The sequence below is a fragment of the Phyllopteryx taeniolatus genome, chromosome 2, assembly GCF_024500385.1.
Source record: "Phyllopteryx taeniolatus isolate TA_2022b chromosome 2, UOR_Ptae_1.2, whole genome shotgun sequence".
Lineage (NCBI taxonomy): Eukaryota > Metazoa > Chordata > Actinopteri > Syngnathiformes > Syngnathidae > Phyllopteryx > Phyllopteryx taeniolatus.
In genome coordinates, this window is record NC_084503.1 from 17,389,510 (window position 1) to 17,401,985 (window position 12,476).

The 12,476-nt window shown below is 41.3% G+C and overlaps 1 protein-coding gene across 1 annotated transcript; it reads left to right on the forward strand.

Annotated features, from left to right (window-relative positions):
- The first annotated feature begins 1,380 nt into the window (after nucleotides 1-1,380).
- Nucleotides 1,381-11,720, forward strand: lamp1a (lysosomal associated membrane protein 1a). The gene is made up of 9 exons (XM_061763062.1): nucleotides 1,381-1,773; nucleotides 7,210-7,316; nucleotides 7,410-7,629; nucleotides 8,212-8,373; nucleotides 8,466-8,671; nucleotides 8,755-8,880; nucleotides 8,953-9,019; nucleotides 9,097-9,264; nucleotides 10,808-11,720. Exons 1-9 carry the CDS (start codon nucleotides 1,716-1,718, stop codon nucleotides 10,945-10,947), a joined length of 1,254 nt encoding a protein of 417 aa, XP_061619046.1. The 5' UTR covers nucleotides 1,381-1,715; the 3' UTR covers nucleotides 10,948-11,720.
- The last annotated feature ends 756 nt before the right edge of the window (nucleotides 11,721-12,476 follow it).

Consider the following 12,476-nt stretch of genomic DNA (forward strand, 5'->3'; position numbering starts at 1 on the left):
CTTATATTCTACTAAAAAACAATATAACTAAAGTATGATTGAAGAATGACTAATCTGCTGCTCAAAATGTGGTTGAGATGTGTGAGGAGAATGTTGCAGGATTCTGCAAAGTGTTAAAGAGCAGCATTGAAGCGGCCACTGCGTTCTTGCTGGGGTTTTACACTTCCTCGTGAATTGATGCGTCCCAGCTGACTCACCACAATCTATCCACTTAGCAGCTTTGTCATGTGTGTATGGGAGGGACAGGCCTCTCACATGCTACCCACTGACATAGTGAATACAGCATAATACAATATGTACAGTAGGGCCTACTGCAAAATATGTACAGTAGGACCTACTGCACAAGTAGGTCTATAGATTAAATAGTTCAAGTTCTTTACCGTCATTCATTTTTGTTATACTATTTCTTTTCAGATAACTGACAATAGTTGTGTATTTACCTCACACCAATGGATCTCTTGCGGTGTTGTCAAAGATAAGCACTGTATAATTAAGAAAATCACAAATTATTGATGGTGTTTAAATTCTTAAAAGAAGCATGAAGAGAAAGTGAAAACGGTAAAGAGTAAGACCCATGTGTCAAATTGTGCTTCAGTGTAGGAACTATAACACATGAATGTGTAAATGCTACAGGCCAGTAATTTTGAGAAATGGTCATTTGTATGTTATTCTAATTGGGACCCAATAAAGCTTTTTTTTGTTGCTGTTGTTGTTAGCAAAAACGGTGCACCATCCACTATGGATCTCATTTTTTAAACAATTTCACAAAACTACTTTTTAAACCTTCAAGTAGGACTGGTACATAGACTACATACACTAGAAAGTTTTTTTTGGCGTGTGTGCATATTTTCCACTATGGGTTAATACTTGTCTTTTAAATCATGGTTTTACTGTGTGTTTCACTTGAATATACCAGGAACAGTGGCGAGGCCACCTGATGAATTCGTCCTAAAAAAAATCATCATCATTATTATAATAATGATGAATATTATTATTATCAAAAATATTATGGGGTGACAGCACGCGCTTTGGCACTGACAAAAAAAAGGAAACCTCGTTAAAATCGGTTGAGAAATGAGCAAGCTATGTCTTAATTTCAATGTCCATGCATTGCCTTTGAAAGGAACGTCGACCTTTCCAAGATGGCCGCCACGTAGGCACGTCGGTTAGCCCGGCTGCTACGGCGCGCTGGCGAATCGTCTTCATATCTATGGTCAGAACCGCTACACTAGCTAATTGAATAGCAAACAGGTTTTGCCCAGTGTATCAGTATACGATATGTCTCCGTGAAGTATCTTATGCCAAGCGCGGACTACAACTGTCAAGTATCGCGTGGACGGCGCTCGGGGCGCGCTCACGTGACGCGCTATCTGCAGACGCCACTAGTTCACGTGACGCTTAACAGCTTTCAGTTGGAGGCAGAGCAGACGCGGATGATTCGCGTACCGAGGAATCGCACTTCGAACCACCGACACGTCGTCAAAACGATTCTCACCTGTATCTCCAATTGAAAAAAAATAATAATAATACATTTGACAGTGTGACAAGTCAAGTGCACTTTGCTGCGGGGAGGACCCACCTGCGCTGGCCGCGGCCGAGCTCCATCCATCTGTCTGTCGCTACATCTCCACAGGCTTTCTGCGTCACCGGGGCACAAACGCTAAAGCTAGTACAGTCAGTGCAGTTGTACTGTCTGCGGTGACACGACGGAAAGGATGAAACTGTCCATGGCTCGTGGCTCGCTGTTGCTCCTCACTTGGTTTGCCGTGTTGGGTGAGTGTTTTGCAGGCTACGTGAACCGGGGGGCTGCTGTTGGAATATTGGCAAGTGGCGTTATCAGCTAGCATAGACTAGCTGCTACATATGGCTCGCTACTAGTTTGTTATCACACATAACTTGTAACAAAATGTGGTTTAGTCAGTGGTTAATTATTGACCCACATGTATCCTATATCGGCTGCTGCATTCGGTTAATTATCACAAAAAAAAATTCAATTCCCAACTAAATAGAAGAGCAAGGAAGGTCTGTTTGGCCAAACTCATCGAACTATTTTCATGTTCCACCAGCATTAACCGCTGTCCGTTTAGTAACAAAAATGCTGTCAAAGGGCCACAGAATACAGAGGAAGTCTCTGGACTAATTGTATTATGTTATTATTTATCATTCAGGTTTTGTTAATGTTGTGCAACAGCAGCTTTATTGTCATCTGAGAGCTTCATGTGACTTCTGTGTGCTGCTTTGTTTCGTACAGAAAACTGAGCTGCTGGTAGCTTAATATCGGTGAAACCACTCACAATTGCTGACCAACAGAGTAAATACAAGTCAATCTAATTATATCTTTCTTATAAATGAATATACTATCTTTTTTATTTTTTACGGTGTCAGTTATAGATAAGAATTTACATCTCAAAGCTCAAGCAGAGTAGGTAATTTGTATTTTGTTGTTGCCTCCATGCAATGATATGATTGCAGGGTTGTGTAAACTGTGTGTGGTGTGTTTACGGGGTGAACAGAGGTGGCAACAGCTTCAAGTTTCAACAGGCAGTACTGAAATGAAGGGGGTTGGGGAGAATACTGAATTATATTGAGTGTATAGTGATGGAGAAATTTAAAGAGAAGAATGCAGTCAGTTGGCTGTGTCATGACATTGGTACCACCGCACCAGTGTTTACATGGTGCGCAATTAATAGAAAGCACTGGTCAATAATGAGCTATTCTTTTGGATTGTGCATCAGTTGTAGTCAGAACGTAATACGTGACTATAAAGTTATTTTCCTTCCACATGGTAGTAAGTGAAATAAAAAGCACAGATAGGTGATTAATGATCTGTGTATGTAGTGCACAGATGTCAATGTTGGGGCCTGTGGGCCAGATCTGGCCTACCAAAGCAAAAATAAAGTGTGTTCAAAATTCCTGCTGAATGTAATTGTTCCTTTTTATTTTGGCAGAAAATCTGGACCAGATTGTAAACCTTTAATCAGAATCAGAATCATCTTTATTTGCCAAGTATGTCCAAAAACACACAAGGAATTTGTCTCCGGTAGTTGGAGCCGCTCAAGTACGACAACAGACAGTCAATTGACAGAGAACACTTTGGAGACATAAAGACATTGACAAAAAAACAGTCACTGAGCAGTAAAGGGTTGCTAGTTATCTGGTAATGCCGATACATTTTTTAATGTATTTTTTGACAATTGTGCAAAAAGCAGAGTCCTCTAGCACTTAGATCAGTTCAAATGACTAATATTGCAATAGTCCGGTGCAATGACCATTGTGCAAAGGGCGCCGAGACTTCAAGGAGTTTAAAGTGACGAGTACTGTGATAATCTGGGACAATGTTGGTTGTGCAAATGTTGCAGATACTCCTCAATCAGTGTGCAAATGGAGCAGATGCTACTCTGGCATGAGTGGCCAGTATATGCAAATAGTGCAGCATGGCGAGACAACTACAGTGAGTGCACGAGTAATGTATGATTGGCCCCACAGAAATGTGACAACGAACTCAAGTCAAAAAATTGCCAGCATGTTGTAATGGAATTGTAGGTTAGGTGTTTAAGAGGTTGATCGCAAGAGGGAAGAAGCTGTTGGAATGTCTGCTAGTTCTAGTTTGCATTGATCGGTAGCGCCTGCCTGATGGAAGGAGCTGGAAGAGCTGGTGACCGGGATGTGGAGGGTCCGAGAGGATTTTGCACGCTCTTGTCTTAGTTCTGGCAGCGTGCAAGTCCTCAAGGGTGGGTAGGGGGGTACCGACAATCCTTTCAGCAGTTTTGATTGTCCGTTGCAGTCGGAGTTTGTCCTTTTTTGTAGCAGCACCAAACCAGACTGTGATGAAAGAACACAGGACTGATTCGATGACCGCTGTGTAGAACTGCCTCAGCAGCTCCTGTGGCAGGCCGCGCTTTCTCAGAAGCCGCAGGAAGTACACCTCTGCTGGGCCTTTTTGAGGATGGAGTTGATGTTGATCGCCCACTTCAGGTCCTGAGAGACTGTAATTCCCAGGAACTTGAAGGTCTCGACGGTTGACACGAGGCAGCTGGACAGCGTGAGGTGCAGTTGTGGCGAAGGGTGCCTCCTGAAGTCCACGATCATCTCTACAGTCTTGAGCGTGTTCAGCTGCAGGTTGTGTCGGCCGCACCACAGCTCCAGCCGCTCCACTTCCTGTCGATATGCAGACTCGTCACCGTCCTTGATGAGGCCAATGACAGTGGTGTCATCTGCAAACTTCAGGAGTTTTACAGCCGAGTGCGTTGAGGTGCAGTCGTTCGTGTAGAGAGAAGAGCAGCGGAGAGAGGACACAACCTTGGGGCGCCCCAGTGCTGATGCTGCGTGTGGATGAGGTGGCCTCCCCCAGCCTCACCTGCTGTGTCCTGCCCGTCAGGAAGCTGTAAATCCACTGGCAGATGGCAGGTGAGACGCTGAGCTGGTGAAGCTTGGAGGAAAGGAGTTCAGGGATGATGGTGTTGAACGCTGAGCTGAAGTCCACGAACAGGATCCTCGCGTAGGTCCCTGCACTGTTAAGGTGTTCTAGGATGAAGTGCAGTCCCATGTTGACTGCATCATCCGCAGACCTGTTTGCTCGGTAAGCAAACTGCAGGGAGTCCAGCAGGGGGGCTGTGACGCTCTTGAGGTGGTCCAGCATGAGACGTTCAAAGGACTTCCTGACCACAGATGTCGACACAGAAGGCGACAGGCCTGTAGTTCTAATCTTCGTGGCATTAGTCTCCTGCGAAAACTTTTTTCCACCCCTGATGTTACCTTGCACTGCTGCTGCAGCAGTAATGCTGCAAGAGGTGCCTTGGAAATTGGTGTTAGAACGGGTGGCGAGTGTTGTGAAAATCCCATGATGCCGTAGGAGGTGGTTGGGGAAACAATGAGCAACTTATTTAGAATATCTCCCACTTTGCAAAAAGTGTTTCCACACACTGGACCACCCCAGTGGCTTGATAATTTCTCACTCGCCGGCTTCTCATCTGCCATCATGTCATGTTTTGTAATCTGCTAGCGTGTGGCGACGACGTCACAGACATGACAACTTTATCAAGTTATGCTTAACGTTGTTATCATTAAAGGTGCACACACACGCATCCATGTAAAGTCTGCCATGCTTAAATCCAATGAGTTATTTCCTAGTATTGATACAATCGATTGATCACTTTTTAAAACTATTTTAGATTGATGTACGTCATCTGGAACATTATCTTTCAGAGTCACAATCACCAAAAGCACACATTCAAATAACAAAAGAATGGCTTCACCAGGAGAAGCTTAAGGTTTTGTAATGGCCCAGCCAGAGTCCTGACCTGAATCCGATCAAACATTTGTGCATAGGAGATGCCTTCGTAATCTGATAAATTTGGGGCGTTTTTGCAAAAAGTGGGATCCTATTGATGTGCCACACTGACCGACTCCAAACCAAAAAGACTGCTGTAATAAAGGCCAAAGGTGCTGCAACACAGCATTAGTTTGAGGGTGTTTATATTTATGTGACCAGGGTGTAGTTGTAATTGTTATTGTTTGTTCCCCCCTTGAAAGATTTGAGTTAGTTTTTATTTTTTTTGAGTTGTACAGGTTATAGGTCACAAAGGTCAGCGGACAAAGATTTTAAAAAAAATTCTTGATAACTCTAGAACCCCTTGACAAACCATTTCGAAGTGATTATATAGCAGATATGCAGCAGTTAAATCGATAAATACGATGCAGAATGCGCCTTCTGCTTTTTGCATCCAGTGCTTTCTGGTCTTCAGCTCTATCCGGCACTGTGACGTCACACCAGCCAAATAGCTTGCTCATTCGGCGTTGTGTGCTGTTGTTCCCGTCCTTGTATATTTGTTGTCGTATGATTTAACGATGGCAGGATGGTTCATTGTGTGGCATTTGGTTGTACAAATGGTTCAGACAGTGGCAAGAGTTTTTTTTTGGTTTTTCAAGTGAAAAGGGAATACGTGACCAGTGGATAGGGAAAGTCAATCGACTGGGGAAGAAACTTGGTCAGCTATGGGTGCCTAGCAAGCATTCCTAACTATGTGCTGATCACTTCGAACTGTTTTGAGATAGACTTAGCAGAAAGCATTGGATACAGAGGTAGAGGCTGAAACCAGCTGCGGTGCCAACTATTTTTCCTATGGCCATCGGGACCTCAACCGCCAGCATGAGAACTAAATCTCACACCTTCCACATTGCCGTGGCGAAGCGGCGCAGACAAGAGGTGAGGATTTCCTTGTATATACCTACAACTATTATGGTTACGATGCACTGGGGAGTCAGATAAAAAGACCCACACAGTACTTTTCAGTACTGTCGTCTGTACTTTTGCCTATATGACAAGCCAACAGACACGGCAAAGACTTTCTGTGCGGCGTGTTATAAAGCTACTCGAGCGAGCGGCACACAATATATAGGAATACTGCATACTATGTAAAAGCTTGTGCCGTGTCACTGAAACATATATGAATATATAATGGTTATAGTTGTGCTAAAAAATATAGGCACCCATGGGGTGCCATTATTTCAAGCCATGACTGTATAAAAATAGATAAAGATAATTATTTATCCTTGTAATTTTTTACATCACAAAAGCCTGGCATTTGAACAGGGGTGTATAGATTTCCATCCATCCATTTTCTGTACCGCCTATCCTCACTAGGGTCGCGGGCATGCTGGAGCCTATCCCAGCAACTGGGGCTGGAGGCAGTGTACACCCTGAACTGGTTGCCAGCCAATCGCAGGGCACATATAAACAAACAACCATTCACACCAACGGGCAATTTAGAGTCTTCAACTAACCTACCATGCATGTTTTTGGGATGTGGGAGGAAACCGCAGTACCCGGAGAAAACCATGCAGGCATGGGGAGAACATGCAAACTCCACACAGGCGAGGCTGAGATTTGAACCCCTTTCCTCAGAACTGTTAGGTAGATGTGGTAACCAGTCGTTCACTCTGCCGCCTGTATATATTTTTTTTATTTTTTAATATCCACTGTGCTTCACTGAAGTCACCCTGACTTCATTGGGTTATGGCAATCAGTGACGATTACCAACTCGCTTCTGGCCAAACAACCCCAATGCAGGAACTCAATTAGTCAGATTCTGGTCCGGACCCAAATGCCTTTGGATACAGACCCAGAGCAATTTAAAGAATTTGACATTTTTAGGGTAACAATCCTAAATTTAGAAAAACAAATTATTTTATTGTACTACTGTATTACAGGCTGCCTTCAGGCTGTTACTCTTGAAGTGAAGGAGAGGAACTCCACGTGCATCAAGGCTGAACTCTCTGCATTGTTCTCCATCACGTACAACACTTCCAGCGGCTTGGTACGTACAGCAAAGGATACTATTTTTTCGGAAAGAACTGATTCATTAGAACAACCGCCTATCATTCTGAATCACCCACTTATCTTTGCTCAGAGAACTGTGCAGGTGCCGTTGCCTGACAGAACCACAGTCGATGCGGCAAGTAGCTCATGTGGCACAGTTGACAGCTTACAATGGCTGGTGGCAACGTTTGGCTCTGGACACACAATCAGGCTGAGTTTCTCAACCAATGGAAGTCTTTACAATGTGGCCACCCTGACGCTGCAGTACAACCTCAGTGACTCCTCTACCTTCCCCGAGGCCAACAGCTCAGGTGAGAACTCGCACGATGGCAAAGTCTCATCAAGTTCACAAGGTTTGATTACCCCTACAAGGAGGTTATTCTTTGACAGTATGTTTGTATATTGGTTCTTTCTTGTGTTTGTGTGCACCTTCTTGGCTACCTTCTTATGACTGGTATTGTTCCAACAATGTTCCCTTTACATTTTGTTGGTAAAATGTGAACATGTAAAAATCTTACCCAATTGCAAACCAAATTCAACTCAGATCTGAAATAGATTGTGCATTTTCAGCAATTCAAATTAAACATGTTGAGATGCATTTATCTGCCAAATCTCATTTGATCAGGTTGAAATTTGTTGTGCTAATCTTATTACAATTTAGTTTCCTTGGATGTAGAATTTAAAAAAATAACCTTAACTATTAAGATCGTAGATATTAATTGTCTCCTCATTGATTTTACAAGTAATTAATGTGTAACCAATGGCAGATATTTGGTCCCATCTCACTGCTCTTTTTGATAAATGTGGTGCTTGTCCAGTCAAATTTCAGTAATTTTTTCCAGGAGATAAGAGGTCCAATTATTTTAGATCTTCCATTTTGTTTTATCCTTCAGCTGTGGTGACTGTTGTGTCAGCTTCAGTTGGGATCTGGGGGGCAATCAACACCACCTACCATTGTGTGAGCGCCACCTCTGTAGTTGTTGGGGGACAGACAGTCACATTCTCTGATATGAGACTTGAAGCGTACATGCCAGGAAATGATCTGAGTCAAGCTGGTATGACATTTCTTCTTTTCATAGTCCTGTTCTGTTAAAATTTCTAGCTGTACCTGCCTTATCGCTAATTTATTCTTAATTTGTTTCTACAGAAACAATATGTGCTGCAGATCAGGTTAGCACAACCACTCCTACCACCACCACCCGTACTCCAATTACACAGTCGCCAACACCCACACCACCTGGAACTCCTAAACGGGGAGCGTACTCCATTAGAAACAGCAATGGCACAGTCTGTCTCTTGGCCCAAATGGGACTACAGCTTAATTTCTCCTACGTCTCTCTGTCTCAGAATAAGGTAGTTTAAGGACAACTCTGTAATGTTCAATCTTTCTCCAGTTAATGATTCATCATATTTGTCGCACTGTTTTTTTTCCCCAGACTATGCAAGAAATTTTTAATCTCACCCCTAATCTCACAATTTCTTCTGGATCATGTGACTCCAGAAGAGCTACCTTAGTTCTGACTCAGGACAGAACCACCACACTAAACCTCATCTTTTCCCTGGTAATTGTATACAAAACTAGTTACTCCCGGTTTGTGTGTAAACACAGTTGTTAATCAAAACTGTTTGTGCAGAACTCCACAACCAACAAATACCACCTTAGCGGGATAAACATGCTCGCCAATTGGTCTGATATGACAGGTATTAAATTTACATAGTACACATGGCTTTGCTCTGATGTACATAACTAGATTTCAAAAGAGATATTCTCTGTCCAGCTCCCTTTTCAGCGAGTAACACCAGTCTTGACTACCTGCGAACTACACTGGGACGCTCCTACATGTGTGATGCAGAGCAAACTCTGGCTGTGGTGCCAAGCTTCTCTCTCAACACATTCAGGCTGCAGCTTCAACCCTTTGGAGTCACCACCAACCAGTTTGCCACAGGTACAAAGAGATTGTAAAATATGTGCCATTGGCTCCATAAAGGTTGGAAATCACTGCTCTAGTCAGCTCAAACCAACATGACAAAAATAATGGGTGCTAACTTACCGTAATTCAATTACTTCACACACACCGAATCTTTAGAGCATGATTCGACAGAACGCCGGCATGTTTACGAACAACCGTTAGTGCTAGCACTAGCTTGCTAGGCTACATAATGTTTTGTTGCCTGCTTGCGAGCTGTATCGTATTAAAAGTACATGAACATACCTCGAGCAAACCTTGAATTAAAGTCCTCTCCCGGGCACAGGTGACCACACGTTTTTCCCCATTTTGTTCTATAACAAACACATATATATATATATATATAATATATAATATATATATATATATTATATATATATAATATATATATATTATATAGAATATATAATATATATATATATATATATAATATATAATATATATATAATATATATATATAATATATATATATTATATATAATGTATATATATTATATATTATATATTCTATATAATATATATATATATTATATTATATATTATATATATATATAATATATATATTATATATATATATAATATAGAATATATATATATTATATTATATATATATATATATATATAATATTATATATATATATATATATATATATATATATATATATATATATATATATATATGTGTTTGTTATAGAACAAAATGGGGAAAAACGTGTGGTCACCTGTGCTCGGGAGAGGACTTTAATTCAAGGTTTGCTCGAGGTATGTTCATGTACTTTTAATACGATACAGCTCGCAAGCAGGCAACAAAACAATATGTAGCCTAGCAAGCTAGTGCTAGCACTAACGGTTGTTCGTAAACATGCCGGCGTTCTGTCGAATCATGCTCTAAAGATTCAAGTCCACAAAGCACATGTAGACTGGTTGGGCGAACTCCCATGCACCCTCGAGGACCCTGCCGAGGGTGAAGAGCTGGTACACTGTTCCACGGCCAGGACGAAAACAACACTGCTCCTCCTGAATCTGAGATTCTACTTCCCGACGGACCCTCCTCTCCAGCACCCCTCAATAGACCTTACCGGGGAGGCTGAGGAGTGTGTTCCCCCATCATAAAGTTGCATTTCTTAAATTTGTATCTGGCAATGAGATGCTTTAAGTGCATTGGAATCTGCATTTTTAATTATATTTAGGATTTTGAGAAATATCTGCAAAAATAAGAGAAAATGTTACTGTGAATAAGTATAAGTAGTAAGAGAGAAACATAATACACACATTTATAATTTTTATAACATCAAGCTTCAGCCTTACATTTGTTAATTTTTCCCCACAACAAATGAGCCTGTCACTGTTGTTTAAATTTGTAGTTTAACATTAAATAATGAATGTATTTACATGTCCTTATTGGTCAGCCGTAAAACAAAACCGTTCAAAATGACTGACTACAAAGTGGTGCCAAAGACTCTTGTGCAAGCCTTATTGAAACTAATCAAAATAAATTGTCACTATATTTTTCCACCTCAAGCGGAGGAGTGTCAGATGGATCAAGACCAGATGCTCATCCCCATCATTGTTGGAGCAGCCCTTGCCGGCCTCGTGCTGATTGTCCTCATCGCATATCTAATAGGCCGCAAGAGGAGCCAAGCTGGATATCAGACCATCTGAACAGAACCTTCTTCTGAGGGGAACATGACAGGACAAGTGTGAAGTGTAACAATGAGACGGCAAAACTGCAGACACAAGCATTAGTCAATTGAAACAAGTGTTGCTATGTCTGCATGTTGTTTCATAATTGGATATTATTTTCTCTTTCAAATTTTTTCTGGGATGATCAAGAAAAGCCAAATGCAACTATGCATCAAGACTGAGTCCAGGATAGAGGTAGCATGTTAACCTTGATGTTTTTAGAATGTTTTTATCTTTTTGAAATTATACTTGCATGAATGTCTGTTTTCAACTTAGTAAATTATTGATAAATCATTTATTTCCCCACTAGTTAAGAGTCAGAGAGGTAATATAATGAACTGAAGGATAAAGATTTTTTTTTTTTTTTTTTTGCTCATTTTTGTAAGGTGAATGTACAGCTAAGAATGTCTATTCAAATGTTATCAAGGAGTTATTAGGGTGTGAGTCTCCCATCAGCAGGCAATGAGCCAAAGTTCTCCCACAATGCTTTGCAGTGAAGAGTTGTTGTTCTGCACTGCCTTTTTGATCCTAAACATACATTTTGTGCTTTATTTTTTAAATCAGTAAGTGTGGTGATCCAACAATCAAAGTCTGCCTTGTGGGTTTGTTTTCTATTGCTGATATCCTCAAGATCTACAAAAAAGTGTTCATAGGAACTGTAGTAATTTGATCTTTATTTTTATAGAAAATGCTTTAAAGTTGTTTTTTGCATTGTGCATACTACTGCAAGATAATAAACATATTGGTGGTGATTTCTTTGAGTATATTGCACAAGAGGGCATTTAGGATTTGTTCTAGCCTGTATCATGTGGTTTAACTGAGTCATTCAACCAAATATGTTAAACAACAAACTGAAGTAAGATCAATACCAAAGTTTTTCTTTTTGACTAAAACAAAGTGGGGCAAAAAAGTATTTAGTCAGCCACCAATTGTGACTTAAAAAGAAGAGACAAAATGAGAGAAAAAAATTACGTCTGATTTTTAAAGAATTTATTAGCAAATTATGGTGGAAAATAAGTATTTGGTCACATACAAACAAGCAAGATTTCTGGCTCTCACAGACCTGTAACTTCTTTAGGAGGCTCTTCTGTCCTCCACTCGTTACCTGTATTAATGGCACCTGTTTGAACTCATCAGTATAAAAGCGGTTTGGTGTGAAGAAATCAACTGTGGGAGCAATTAGAGAATGGAAGAAATACAAGACCACTGATAATCTTCCTCGATCTGGGGCTCCTCACAAGATCTCACCCCGTGGGCTCAAAATGATCACAAGAACGGTGAGCAAAAATCCCAGAACCACACGGGGGGACCTAATGAATGACCTGCAGAGAGCTGGGACCAAAGTAAAGGCTACCATCAGTAACACACTACGGCGCCAGGGACTCAAATCCTGCAGTGCCAAGACGTGTCCCTCTGCTTAAGCCAGTACATGTCCACGCCCATCTCCTAGCGAGGATTTGGATGATTCAGAAGAGGATTGGTTGGAGGATTTTTGGTAAAAACTTGTC

Bases quoted from the DNA above. Each gene is read 5' to 3' on its own strand.
- lamp1a (XM_061763062.1), top strand. From the start codon at position 1,716: ATGAAACTGTCCATGGCTCGTGGCTCGCTGTTGCTCCTCACTTGGTTT. The intron at 1,774-7,209 runs GTGAGTGTTTTG...ACTGTATTACAG, and splicing joins CACTTGGTTTGCCGTGTTGG to GCTGCCTTCAGGCTGTTACT. The intron at 9,265-10,807 runs GTACAAAGAGAT...TTCCACCTCAAG, and splicing joins CACCAACCAGTTTGCCACAG to CGGAGGAGTGTCAGATGGAT.